This window comes from Apaloderma vittatum, unplaced genomic scaffold (assembly GCF_000703405.1).
Source record: "Apaloderma vittatum isolate BGI_N311 unplaced genomic scaffold, ASM70340v1 scaffold31685, whole genome shotgun sequence".
Lineage (NCBI taxonomy): Eukaryota > Metazoa > Chordata > Aves > Trogoniformes > Trogonidae > Apaloderma > Apaloderma vittatum.
Window position 1 is genome coordinate 17325 of NW_009718353.1, and position 13610 is coordinate 30934.

A 13610-nucleotide genomic window follows, 5' to 3' on the forward strand; every position below is an offset into this window, starting at 1 on the left:
AAAGAGTGGTCAGACCCTGGAACAGACTGCCTGGGGAGGGGGTTGAGTCGCCATCCCTGGATGTGTTCAAGTGTCGCTTAGATGGGGTGTTGGGGGAGATGGTTTAGGGGTGACCTTGTAGTGTAGGGTTAATGGTTGGACTCGATGATCCCAAGGGTCTTTTCCAACGTGGATCCCAAGGGTCTTTTCCAATTGTTCTATGATTCCTGGATATGCTGTCACGGGAGAGGCTGAGCTGGCAAGGTTTTTGAGTGCTTGAAACCTTGAATGGATACCTTGTCTTCTTTATGTGCTCTTCCAGTCTTAGAGGATCTCCAGTCTTTTTTAGCTCTTGCCATGAAGAATCTCAGGTAGGAGTCACCTGAGAGATCAGCTGGTGGGGTTGGTTGTGGGAGGAGGAAGCGTGCAGGTCCGTATTTTGGGAGGACTCGGAATTATTAATTTGAGAATCTCGATGGTACCATGCAGAACGAGGAGAACTTCAAGTAATTTGCACAGAGAAGCCTGGAAGAAGAGCCACAGACGGTAGAAGCCCCTCTGCCACCACCGTGACCACTCTAGTGAGGGAAACACCCCGAGATGCAGCATGGAGGTAGCTGCTCCATTGGTTTGAGCATTTCTGCTCCCAGCAAGTCTCAGCCATGGCTGCCAAGCGATAAAAGCTGGTTTTTGGAGAACCTGGGATTCTGAAAGGGGTGCACTTCATGCCGCCTGTCTGCACCGTGCCAAGGGCAGAGGGCATGGCTTGTGCCAGCAGCGGTGGGGAGCATTAATTTTTGCTACAAATTTTAAAACTGACGCGGCTGCTCGCGAAGTTACGCCTGAAAATGATGGCTGACTCATAAAATGCTTCTTTCTTGAACTGAAAGTAGCCGAGTTGAATGTGCATTTTGTCGTGCGCCTTGATCGAATCAACACCAGCTTCATCAGGTGAAGCCTGTTTTGAGGTTCATCACTAGAAGCTTTGAAATCCCGTGCTGGCTTTTTAAGTTTTGGTAAAATCCAATGAGCACTAACATTTACCTGCCATATCCTAGGAAGGCACAAGCGCTCTTGAAATGGTCTGTTCAGAAAAATGGGTTTGTTGCATTTGTTTTCCAACAGCCACACTACCTCCCCCCTAACCTTTTTTGATTATATGACCTGAAAATGTATTAATGTTTGTAAAATCGATGCTGACGGTCTGCTCCTTGGAAATCAGCAGGTATGCATAGAATTCATAAGGAGATCAAACTATCAAAGACATAATTGCTGGCAAAATTAAGTCGTGGAAGAAATTTAGGACCAGAACCTCTTTTTTTTGAGATCTATTTGAAAGGCATGAGCTGCCCTCTGAGGTTCACATTCTATGAAGACATCACTGGCAGTAACACAGTGCTGAGTGACCCTTGGCCATTAAATGCATAAATAAATACCATAGATGCATTGAGAGTATTTTTTTCTTGTATTTATTATTATTTTTATTTTTATTTTGAGCCTTCCTCCTGAGACCTGACGATCAGGTGCCTCTCTTGTGAATTCACACCATCTGGATGCAGCAGTAGGACCGGAGTTGTCCCAAGCAAGCTGAGCGCAGTCACTGAACTCGCAGCTTCTGTCGCGGTGATGGGGTTTTTTTCCCTCCGGTGGGATGACCCTCTTTTGCCAATGTTTCTTCATCCATTTGTATTTTCTTCTTTTCTAGTATGGTTTCGTCGTATTTAGTTCATCATGGGTACTGTTCAACAGCAACTGCCTTTGCCAGAGTCACAGACACCACGATCCAGGAAGAACAGACCTCAATAAAGAACAGGCAAAGTAAGTCTTGCTCCGTTTTCCCACCGTCTCGATTAATTTTCCTCAGTTTTGTTGAATAGCTGCACCCTGGAAGAGAGGAAGTGACTCAGTTTTGAGACCGGTGGTTTCACACATCAGGCTGAAGGTGATATCTTGGGCAGAAGGTGCTTTCTTGGAGGTAGTGCCAGAGAGCTCGAGAGTTGGTTACCTGGGATATATGTCACCACGTACCAGGATCCCTGTGGGTTTGGGTTCGTCGGTGCCAGGGGCAGTTTCGTTAGCGTGGTCCTGGGGATCCAGACACATCAGCCTGTTGCTGCTGCGACTCCCAGAGTTAACGAACCTTCCGGTTCCTTTGCACGTTGTGTCTTCGGGTCAGTTTTTTTGCATGTCGAGGATTTTGCCAATTCACAGCCAAGGTGTTTAGCTGACACGTTGCACTGGGGAAAGGATTTGTAGCCTGTGCCTGTTTTTGGTTGCTCCTTCCTCCGAAATGGCTTTGGCTTCCTGCACCTTTAACTCTCACCTTTCTCCTGCTGCACTTTTGGGGGTATTTTATTTTTTTTTAGATTTTTCTGTTCACAAGCTCAGACTGTGGAGTCATCAGCGCTTTTTCTGCATTCTCCTGGCTGCTGAATACAGGCTACACATCCCGCTCTGTACGTTTCCCTTCCCTTTGTCAACCGTTCCTCATGTGACCGTTACGTACCGGGAGCATCGTGCCCCTTTTGTACCTCCCTCCCCATACATTGCACGCGCTTAGCCAGCGTTTGGGTTCATTTGGGGACTCTGCTTAGTACCCAAAATAACTTGTTAGCTGCTGCCCGTTCGTGCTGATGGGCTTTTGTGCTTTCCAGATCACGCGTTACCCAACCCCGACCCCAGCCGTTGTTCTGGTTTTAGTTGGTAAAGCTTTAACGGGAGGCACGTGAGAGAGCGCAGTCTCCTTTTGACACAGGGCAGGGGCTGAGGCAGGTGGAAGGAATGTAAAGCTCTGAAGTTGGGACTTAGATAAAAGGTGTGAGGAGAGCACAGGTGGGGAAACAAAGAGAGAGGAAAGTCTAAAAGGCAGCAACATCTCCGAGAGTTGCCAAACAAGGCAAAGGAGAGAGCTCTTGGGAGCAGTGAGACAGGAAAACGGACGTGGCAGCGTCTGGAAGAAATGGAGAACGAAACGAAGGAGACTCTGCAACACACGCTGGTGGCTTTGGGGGAATCTCATTAACCTAGAGAAATATCTGAGGGGTGGGGGTCAAGGGGAAGGGGACAATCTCTGCTCAGTGGTGCCCAGCAACAGAACAAGGAATAATGGGCGTCAGGTAGAACATGGAGAGTTCCACCTCAACCTGAGGAGAAACTTGTTGGCTGTGCGGGTGCCGGAGCCCTGGCCCAGGCTGCCCAGAGAGGGTGTGGAGTCTCCTTGGGACCTACTCCCTTCATCATCCTCGTAGCTCTCCGTTGGACTCGTAGAGTCCAACTTGAACTAGAGAGGGTGTGGAGTCTCCTGCTCTGGAGACTTTCCAACCCGCCTGGACACGTTCCTGTGGGGCTGCCCTGGGTGACCCTGCTCTGGCAGGGGGTGGCACTGGATCATCTCTAGAGGTCCCTTCCAACCCCAACATTCTGTGTTTCTATGATTTAGCTTTTGGCTATGAGAGCGAGCGAATAGACAAGCCAAGACAAGTGGTTGCAGATCGTTAGCGGGGATTGCTAATGAGAGTTGCCAGGCTGGGCTTTCAACCGCTTGGACTCACCGAAGTCACGGCCTGTTGTTAGTCACCTTCTGCTTTGCTAAGCCCCTCACGGGCAATTTGAAAACCTCTCTGTGCTTTGTAGGGAGTCCTGGAAAAACAACACCTTTTTAGCTTTAAGCACTTTTAGTTGTCAGCTTTAGGTACACTTAAAAAAAAATAAACAAGATGTGGACCTCTGTAGATCAGCAGCTTCTCTGAGTGTTCAGGGATGGGATCTCAAGTCTTGAGCTTGTGTCTTCTGACCTGCTGAGGGAACATATGTGGGACATGAACGCCCAGGTTGATAGATGGCTTCTGTCTTGTGTTTCGTATCAACCCACTGAGCTGTTTCTGACTTACTCAGTAGCTGTTTCTTGGAGCTCCCAGGGGCCCCATCCTCACTGTAGGCCAAGCACATGTTATTTCTCTGCAAATACACTGAGGTGGGACTTGCAGGAGCCCGGTTTTGTTGCTATAGCTATTTCTGCTGCGAGGTGAGGATATTGGGGAAGCAGAGCACACCCACCCCAGCGTGCCAACATCACCCTGCCCATCCTTCTGCTCCTGGACTTGGAGCTGCTAACGGAATGTCCTTCATTTTTCACAGGCTTTTCTTCATCCTAGCCTGTAACAAACAAAACTGGTCCCCAGTTCTCCCTGGCCCTCACGCTGGGGGCTGATGGGGAGCTGTGGGGTGTATGTGAGCCAACTCTTCTGGCTGTCTGTGACAATAAATGTCCATAAATGTCCTTTTGCTTTCAGGAATACAGAAGCTAGTATTAGCAGGCAGAGTGGGAGAGGCTATAGAAGCCACCCAACAGCTCTACCCCGGCCTCCTAGAACATAACCCCAACCTGCTCTTCATGTTAAAGTAAGTATGAGTAGCTTTACACTCCCTAATGCTGAAATCTGTAGATGGAGGGGAGAAGAAAGAGGCCGTCCAGCTTAGTCTGTCTTCAAATTGTTTGGAATCCCTTTGGCAGCAGGAGGGAGAGGACACGGATTGTTGTGCAGGGTTGGTAGCAAAGTAGACTTTTTGGTGCTGCTCGGACCCAGCGTGGCTTTGCCTCACGAGGTGGGTGAAATTCTGACGGCCAGGAGCTCCTTCGCAGATGGCCTTGACTTGTCTTGTTGGAGGTTTTGCAACGCCAGAGCGCGTGGCAGTCGCGATGAAGGTTGCTAGAAAGACAGATGAAGAGAAGAGGCTGTCTGGGGTAGAGACTTCTGGGAAAAACTGTTTGTATATCCCAGTTCTCTCAGCCCGTACAGAATGGCTCTCCCCAGTCTCCCGAGACATTGGAGGACAATTCCCAGTAAAGCTAAATAAGGAGCTGTCCTGGCTGTCACTGTGGGTATTGCGTATTTTACCCTTCCTTCTCTATTTTCTGTTGGCCACCAGTATTTCTAGGTTGAGGGAATAGTGGAGGAGCTGTGATACTTGGCAGATTTAGCCTCTTCACCCTTGAGGGAAAAAAAAAATCCACCGTAGTTGCAGTTTCTGAACTCCTTCCTCCCGCAGCATTATCGGAGCGCTCGTAATACCTGGCGCCTTTGTCCCAGGAGCCTGAAATGTCTTTTTGGAAGCCAAGAGATTTAACTTCTATGCAGTTTCTAGGATTTCTCCACTCGGGAAGCCTCCGTGCAGAGCATCCCGCCTGTCACGCGCCCTTTTTCTCCTTTTTCCCTCCTATGAAATCAGGTGTCGGCAGTTTGTGGAGATGGTGAACGGGACGGACAGTGAAGTACGTTGTTTCAGCGCCCGCAGCCCCAGATCCCAGGACAGTTACCCCGGCTCCCCCAGCTTAAGTCCTAGACATGGATCAAGCAACTCCCACGTTCACAGTACGGGTGAGTGCGTTTTCCGTGTCTCCTGGCGAGAAGAGCAAATGTCAAAGGTGGGAGTAGTTGTGTGTTAGGGTACCTGCTACTTTCCAAACTGTTCTGTGATACGCTCCTTTCCCTTTTGGTGCTTTGAGGACATACTACTATTTTGGCTGTCTGTACTATTACACAGTTGCCTGCAGAGTAGGGTTTTTTATAGTAAAAAAAGCTTTTGAAGGTGCAGCCACTAGTGACTCGGTGTTTCACTGTCCAAGCTGTCTGGCATGTCCCGCCCAGGAGAGGGGGACAGGTGACTTTTAGATTCGTAATACCCCAACAGAGTGGACAATGGTGAGAGAAGTCTCAAGGTCCACAGACAAACATTTATTATTAAATTTATCACAACACATAGATCGGGCTCACGACAATGGATTCTGATTTAAAAACACGATAGGGCAGTCAATATAACAAAAACCAGGAAAAAGGCTAAATATGCAATAAACTATAATAACTTGATGATAACAAGAGATAATACAGGACATCTAAACACAATATTATAATGGACAATGTTATTCTTGACCATTACAAGAAAGAAATTTAAGCATGAACTAAGTAAACAGTGTGATTACTTTGGTCCAGCCAAAGCAGAGCTCAGGATGCATCCGTTGTTGTCTTCTTTTCTTCTTCTTCTCCTCCTTTTCTTCTTCTTTTCTTCTTCTGCTCCTGCACTTTTCTTCTTTTCTTCTTCTGCCACTTCTTGCTTTACTTTGCCTTAGTTTATACACAGTTTTCTGCATGCGGATGTGCGGAATGTCAGTAGGGGATCAAGACACTTCATTGGTTCTGGTACTTGTTGGCATGTGTGAATTATTTTGGTAATTCTCATTAGCGTGCGCAAATGTCCCGTCTCCTTGGGAGACAGGCTGCTAGATAAGGCCATCCTGCCTGCGCAAGAATACCTGATCTCATCAGTATTGTCTGAGTATCTGTAGCCTTATCGGATCGCCCCTCTGCAACATTCCATCACTTTGTCACACAGAACCAGAAACTTTTTTCACCAAGCTGGGGGTTTATAAAAACGACAGGAAATGTTTAAGGCAAAATTCACACCTTTGTCCGCTACGCTGTCAGAGCAGATCCGGAAGGCGAAACCTGTTTCCTCTGCCTTGGAATCTACAAGAGAATTGTTTTCCCGTGACAACCAAGCAGAAGAGACTTTTCTGGCCAACTGAGCGAAAGGTTAGGGGCTGCCTTGCTTCGCCCTCCCCTGTGGGTGGACTTCACCTTGCAGGCTCTAAACATGTGAGAAGGGAATGGATCCGCACCCGCAAACCCCATCTCTGGAGCAGTTGGGGAAATTCAGCTTTAGGTTTTGAAATGGAAAGAACAAGATCAACCAGGACATGCAAGATATCTTCCCTAGGTAATGACTGACTGTGAAGATGGCGTGGGGCCAGGCAGTATGACCTGCAGAGCCCCTGAGAACAGTCTGAGCTGCTTCCCTGAGCCTTGAGCTGCTCACAGGGTGTATTTTGATTCAGTATTCCTAAAATCCTGCTGCTGCATGTGGCAAACTGCAGACAGGCAAACGTTTAAGGGCAAGGAAGACAGTTGCTTGAATGTCTCCAAGCTGTCCCTCACCTCCCCAAGCCAGTACCTTTGTTTTCCTATACTGTGTTGCAAGAAGCCCAAGGTTTCTCTGACTAAATAGTCAGAATCAGTCCATAAAAGCTCCAATTTTCAACCAGGAGGTGCCTACATTGAAGAAAAACCCTGCAACGCAAGGCAGCATTCATGTACGTGTATCACCGTGTATGAGACGTCACCTTCTAGAGTTCACCCTGTCAGACCTCGCGCTTTCAGAACTGTGATGGTTTCGTCAGTGCCCGTTTCAAAAAGATGAAGCAGACCTGGGGTGCCCAGCCTGTGGTGTGGCTGCTGTTGAAATGCATTGAGTTGCCGCAATAGAAATAGAAATAAATCCCCTTGCTGTAAATGTAATTGTGGGATCAGCTCATAAATTTGAATATACATCGTCATCACTTCTGGAGGAACAGCCGCGCCGCGTCCCATCATCCGGCCAAGAACCTGTGGTCGATATTGATTGCGGAGAGAAGAATATATGAAGGCGGCAAGCCCACAGCGAGGTTTTTCCCAAAATATTATCCAAGCCTCTAATGATCTGTGGTTGATTTGGTCTTAAATAGCTTCTATTAAGTTTAGCCTGTCGTTTTTGAATGGTAATGACCAAAGGTTTGTATGCTGTGTCGGTGAGTTCCACAGCTTGGCAGGAACCTTTTGTGGGGATGAAATGTCAACCTGACTCTCTTTTCAGTGACGTCTGCTCTCCTGAATGAGGAAGGTTGACTTAGGGTTATAAAGAGCTGTTTGCTGAAGGTTTTGTGAATCCCAGTATATCCCTAATGTTAGATGGGTTGTGGGAAGTTCTGCTTGCAAGGATTTCTCCTTGTGGCCCTGGTTTTGCAGATGCTCTCATAGTTTAGGAGAGGGTTTATGAGAAATATTTGGGTTTGTGTCAAGAGAATTGGTAAACTTCTTTACAAACCAATAATTTCTGAGCTTGTCTGAGCTGTTTCTGCTGAGCTCTTACTTACAGCCCGTTTTTAGAACTTCCTTAAGCTCAGGTGTTGCTGCTGAGCAGCGGGGTTCCTTCCACGTCCATTCGTGTGTCCTCGAAACCCCATTGCATTTAAGAACAACGAAACGTAATTTAAGATCCGCGATCTTGTTTTACTTTCTTCCTGTGCTCTTGCTGCATTTTTGACTTCCCAACAGAGCGATGTTGTCAGTCCACTCTCATTTTTCCTTTTCTTCTTGACTTTCAGGAGCGGATAGTCCAACCTGTAGCAACGGAGTCGTGTCCACAAAAAGCAAACAGAGTCACAGTAAATACCCAACGCTGAGTTCATCATCTTCGTCTTCCTCTTCCTCCTCCCCCTCATCTGTGAACTACTCGGAGTCCAATTCTACAGATTCTACCAAATCTCAGCAGCACAGTAGTACGAGTAACCAAGAAACCAGGTAATTTTTTTCTTGGTAGCTGCCTGAGGAGGGTGAGGTGGTGGCAGACGGCTCCGTCTGCTTTCTGAGAAGCCAGAAGGGGCGTCTGTCCTGCACTTCTGAACAACAAAATAGCTCTTCCTATCTCCAGGGCCATTACCATTCCCAGCAGAAACAAGCCTCTTCCAGTTCTCCCGCTCCAGCTTAGGCTTGGAGGCTCGTCTCGTGAGGAATATTACGATGCTCTGGTTTCAAACACCAAGCTGTCCCGTTAAACTGATGTCCTCAGAGCCCAGCGTGACAGTTCATGTAGAAGCTGGTTTTGGTACAGCTCCCTGCGCCGTTCAGTTGCTGCCGCGAAGCAGCTCGCCTGCCCCTTGGTGGGGGAGGCAGCAGCTCAAGCGATTACTGGGTTGATGCATCATCCTCTTGAGTATTTTTCTTGGGTTACCTCTGCCTGTTGACTGGTTCCTTCCAGACGAGCCTCTGAATCAACAGTGATTTGTTTCACCCTTGTGTCAGCAAGGCAGCTCCCTCCCTGGAAGTGTTTGAGGCCACGCTGGGGCTTTGAGCGCTCTGGTCTAACGGGTCTAGACTCAGTTGACCAGAATCATTTGATAAGGCTGGATTTATGATTCTTTTAAAAAAAATGTAGAGCCCAAGTCCCAGCAAGATTTTCTCATCATCAGTCTTATCAGGACTGCTGTCTTGAACACTTAAGCCCAGAGCCCTTGTGTTCTGTATTGCACTTTTACAAAGGTTGATGCCTTGCTGCAGCCAAGATTTCCCTCCTGTTCAGTGTGTTTGTGTGTTGTCTGGCCCAGAGACGAGTGCTTCCTGAAAGGAAAATCATAAATGCTCTGTACCTGTAATTACAATGAGAACTTTCAGAAAAGAAACTGGTTTCCTAAGTTGATTTTGGAAGCCTGCAGCTGTTTTTGCTCCGCTGAATTACACCATCTAGCTCCCTGTAGTCCAGCTGACACCTTTCCTGGTTTGCTGGCCATTGCTGGACACGGTTTGACACCTCAGCTCTTAATTTCTTCCCTTTCTAATTTAGCCGTCTGACCTTTCTTTCCTCCTTTCCCCTCAGTGACAGCGAGATGGAAATGGAGGCTGAGCATTACCCCAACGGAGTCCTGGAAAACTCATCCGCCAGGATAATGAATGGCACCTACAAACACGAAGAGATCCTCCAGACGGATGAGTCCAGCATGGGTAGGGCCTCAGAGGCAGAAGGGGTAAAGGGAGTAGCAGGAGCTGGTATTGAGAGTTAAAACTGTGATTGGATTGTGGGGGAAAACCATGTACTTAGGGTTTCTTTCCCCACCCCAGTTGTCAAGATGCCTCTTTCACGGGGAAAATGAATCTCTCTTGGAACTAAAACCAGATCTGGCTTCATAATCTCATGGTCTCTATAGTCTCACAGCAGTGCTGGTGATGTTGTGGAGCAGGGAGAGCAACAGGAGTCAAAGGGTTTGTTCAGCACTGATCGGGAGTCCCAGCTCAGAGCAGTCCTGGCACTTCTGCCCTCTGAGGACCTGAACCAAGCTGGTGCCCGGCCACAAAATGTCCTCAGCGCAGGGTGGATACTTCAGCCAGGAGGGAGAGGATGAATTGGCTACAGGACCTCCGAAAATGGGATTTTATATATTATATATATATATAATGGGTCTCGTGGCCACCTCATCCTGGGAAGCTGGTGGTGTGGGCATCTCCGACTGAAAGTTTTCTGAGTCCAGGGTTTGTCAGACAAGTGGTATCACACACATGAAAGGGTAACACGGCTGGAGTTGCAAGCTCCCGTGGTTTTATCACAATATTTTATTTGTAGGTGATCCTCAAGCATTAAACTGAGCTCACGTTTTCCCTGTACCAAGCTGGTGCTGTGAGAAAACCCCACCATGGGCTGTTGTAGTGCAGGGATCACAAAAAGCTTCCACTGGGAAGCTTCCCTCCGGAAAGGGAAGAAATTTACAGGTTGTGTGGTGGGGAATGATTGCTGATGGTGACTTCTCCACTGCCTTTCCCCTAGAAGACAGCTGCCCCCAGAGGCAGCTCTGTGGAGGGAACCACGCCGCCACGGAGCGAATGATCCAGTTTGGACGGGAGCTGCAGATGCTGAGCGAGCAGCTTTGCAGAGAATACGGGAAGAACACAATCCACAAAACGTTGCTCCAGGTAAGCCTGGGGCCTTGTGCTGCGTCGCAGGGCCAAGACTTGGGGTCATGGGTTCTCTTGCAGAGCTGTGGACGAGCCCCACTTCTGCCTCTGTTGAGGAAGAGGGGGCCTGCATGGGGATCGGAGGCAGAAACTCAGTGAACATGGAGCATCTAGACTCAGTTCTTGGCGCAGGAGAGAAGAAATCCGGCTCCTGCCTGCCTTCGCTCTTCTTCTCTCCAGGTGACACTCTACCTGCCTTCCCGTGCTGGCTCCCCTGCCAAGTGGAGGGGACGCCCTCTTTAATCCTCTCTCTTGCTGGCTCAGTGTGGTGCCGAGAAGAAAAGGGCCATTTCTTTGCAGGAGGTAGGCACCCGTCACGTTGGTGATGGCAGGAGGTGCCCCGGCTGATGGACGCCTGCCTTCGCTCTTCTTCTCTCCAGGTGACACTCTACCTGCCTTCCCGTGCTGGCTCCCCTGCCAAGTGGAGGGGACGCCCTCTTTAATCCTCTCTCTTGCTGGCTCAGTGTGGTGCCGAGAAGAAAAGGGCCATTTCTTTGCAGGAGGTAGGCACCCGTCACGTTGGTGATGGCAGGAGGTGCCCCGGCTGATGGACTCGGCGGTTGTCCCGTGTGTTGGCAGCCGTGCCTGCCCTTACCCTGCCTCTCTGTTCTCTCCCGCAGGACGCGTTTAGCTTGTTAGCTTACTCAGACCCTTGGAACTGCCCCGTCGGTCAACAGCTGGACCCGATCCAGAGGGAACCTGTGTGTGCTGCTCTTAATAGTGCTATTTTGGGTAAGGCCTGATTCCTGTGTGAGCTCTACCCGCTGGAGATACCTGCGTTCAAGGGCTGTCCTGGGGCAGGGGAGGTCATGAGCGTCAGGAAAAGTTCAGAAATCCTCGTGTCGAGCTTTTGCCTCTCTTTCTGTCGCTGGGGACTGTCGAGGCGGTGGTGTAGGGAGGTGGCGGGCGCAAAGGAAGCATGCAGAGACCAGATCCGCCTAAACTAACCTCCTTTTGGCTCCCTTCCTTGGGTTTTCCTCAATGCTGCTTCCAAGGATGCTCCTCAGGCTTTGCCTCCCCTGTTTACTGCAGAAACCAAGATCCCTTTGACGCATTCCTCACCCTTCTTGCTCCAAATCAGCTCGCTGGCCAGGGTTAGACGGGTCTTTTCCGTGAGTTTTGTGTTGGCAGAGTTTTGTCCTGGTGTCATCCTTCTTTCTGGTAGGGAATGCAGTTGCTCTGTTGCAGCAGCTCGTAAGTGAAGCAGATTCCCACAGCGGTGGCTCTAAAGCAGGGGGGCCCAGAAATCCAGTTACTTTTGATCTCACATTGGACCTGCAGAGTTCAATGGGTCCGTCTTCCCTTCGAGCGTCGCCTCTGCGGATTCCCATCGTGTGCTATCCCTCCTAGAGAGCCTGGCTGCCTGCAGTCCGGGGTCGGAATCAGGGCTGTGGTAACGATCCAGCCCTGTTGTTCTTTCCCTTCTGGTCTTAACCGTGCTGAGAGGACCCTGCGCTGTGCAGAGATTTGGTTATAGGTTGGCTTGCTTCAGCCAGCGAGACGGTCACCCTTTTCCTGACGAGGTTTGCTCTTTGTGTCAGCGGGATGGATCGTGGCCAGTTCCAGGTAGGAGCAGTCTCTTGCCCTCCTCTATGTCCTCAGAGCTGAGCGTTTATGCCTGCGCTTCTGTTTTCTTTAGACAAGTATGTTCCTTGGCCCAACAGCTTGTTCTTGAACCTGGTGTAATAAATGCAGTAGCTTTCCCTGAGGGAAGAGCTATGAGGGCGATCAAGGGACTGAACATCTCTGCTGGGAAGAGAGACGGAGAGACCTGGGGCTGTTCAGCCTGGAAAGGAGACGACTGAGAGGGGATTGATGAACGTGGAGAAATATCTGAGGGGTGGGGGTCAAGGGGAAGGGGACAATCTCTGCTCAGTGGTGCCCAGCGACAGAACAAGGAATAATGGGTGTAAGGTAGAACATGGGAAGTTCCAGCTCAACCTGAGGAGAAACTTGTTGGCTGTGCGGGTGCCGGAGCCCTGGCCCAGGCTGCCCAGAGAGGGTGTGGAGTCTCCTGCTCTGGAGACTTTCCAACCCGCCTGGACGCGTTCCTGTGGGGCTGCCCTGGGTGACCCTGCTCTGGCAGGGGGTGGCACTGGGTGAGCTCTGGAGCTCCCTTTCAACCCCCAACACTATGTTTCTGTGATTCTAAGAGGGAGTTGCCATGTCATTGCTGACATCTCCAGCTACAGAAAATCCCACAGTGGAGAAATGGGTTGAGCCATAACGAGGTCACAGCCTGCAAAAAAGGGATTGATTCATTCTAGACAGGGCCCTTGATCCTATCACCAGCCCCGCCGGCACATGCGGTGTCGTTGCTCAGGTAGCTTCACAGAACACTCTCCGATCAGGATTAGCTCAGTCCATCCCGCATCGGCCAGACACTGTCCCCTGGACAGCTTCTCCGCCTCGGAAACCCACACTTGGCTCTTGTGCACTGCCCCACTGACCGTGCCCACGCGTATTTCCTGATGGGTCCGTGCACCTCCCGTTGTGAAGGGGATCCAGAGACTGACTGCTGTGGAGAGAAACAGCTTCTGGACAACCCCACGAGGGCTCCCGTTCTGTCTGAGTGAAGGAGCAGCAATGCTGTGGTTTGGGAAGGAGCGTCCTTTCCCCTGACAGCACGGGCGGTTGCCCAGCGGGGTGACACGGTTCTCGCCGTCGTTTGCCCAGTGCTTGAGGAGCACAGACAAGTTGCTTGAAGGGGTGTCACCGGGGGGGACGTGAAAGACGGTGTCTGGACGTGCTTTGTCACACAGGTCGCGAGACACCTTGTCTAGCTCAGCCGAGGGTTCCCCCTTGCGTACGTAGCAAACGCGGAGCTGGGAAGCAGCGGTGAGCACCAAGTGAGTTTGTGTGAGCCTCGGCCGACTGGGTGGGCTTGCACAGGCGGTAGAGATGGAGAGGTTGCCCCTCACTTGGTGCCGGTTCCTCCTGCCTTTTCCTTATTCTTCCACGCTTTGATCTCTTGCGCTTTGAGGATTTTGTGGCAGACGCTGAGGCAGCGGGAGCTCCACTGCCTTTTTCTTGGTC

The 13610-nt window shown here is 50.0% G+C and overlaps 1 protein-coding gene across 1 annotated transcript in view; it reads left to right on the forward strand.

Moving 5' to 3' along the window:
- The window catches only part of RANBP10 (RAN binding protein 10), a 31668-nt gene that overhangs the window by 17096 nt on the left and 962 nt on the right, over positions 1-13610 (forward strand). Inside the window, exons 5-11 of the mRNA XM_009870214.1 lie at positions 1685-1797; positions 4272-4380; positions 5209-5357; positions 8177-8372; positions 9445-9569; positions 10387-10532; positions 11195-11306. Coding sequence (XP_009868516.1) covers positions 1685-1797; positions 4272-4380; positions 5209-5357; positions 8177-8372; positions 9445-9569; positions 10387-10532; positions 11195-11306 — 950 coding nt within the window. The remainder of the gene's footprint in view (positions 1-1684; positions 1798-4271; positions 4381-5208; positions 5358-8176; positions 8373-9444; positions 9570-10386; positions 10533-11194; positions 11307-13610) is intronic.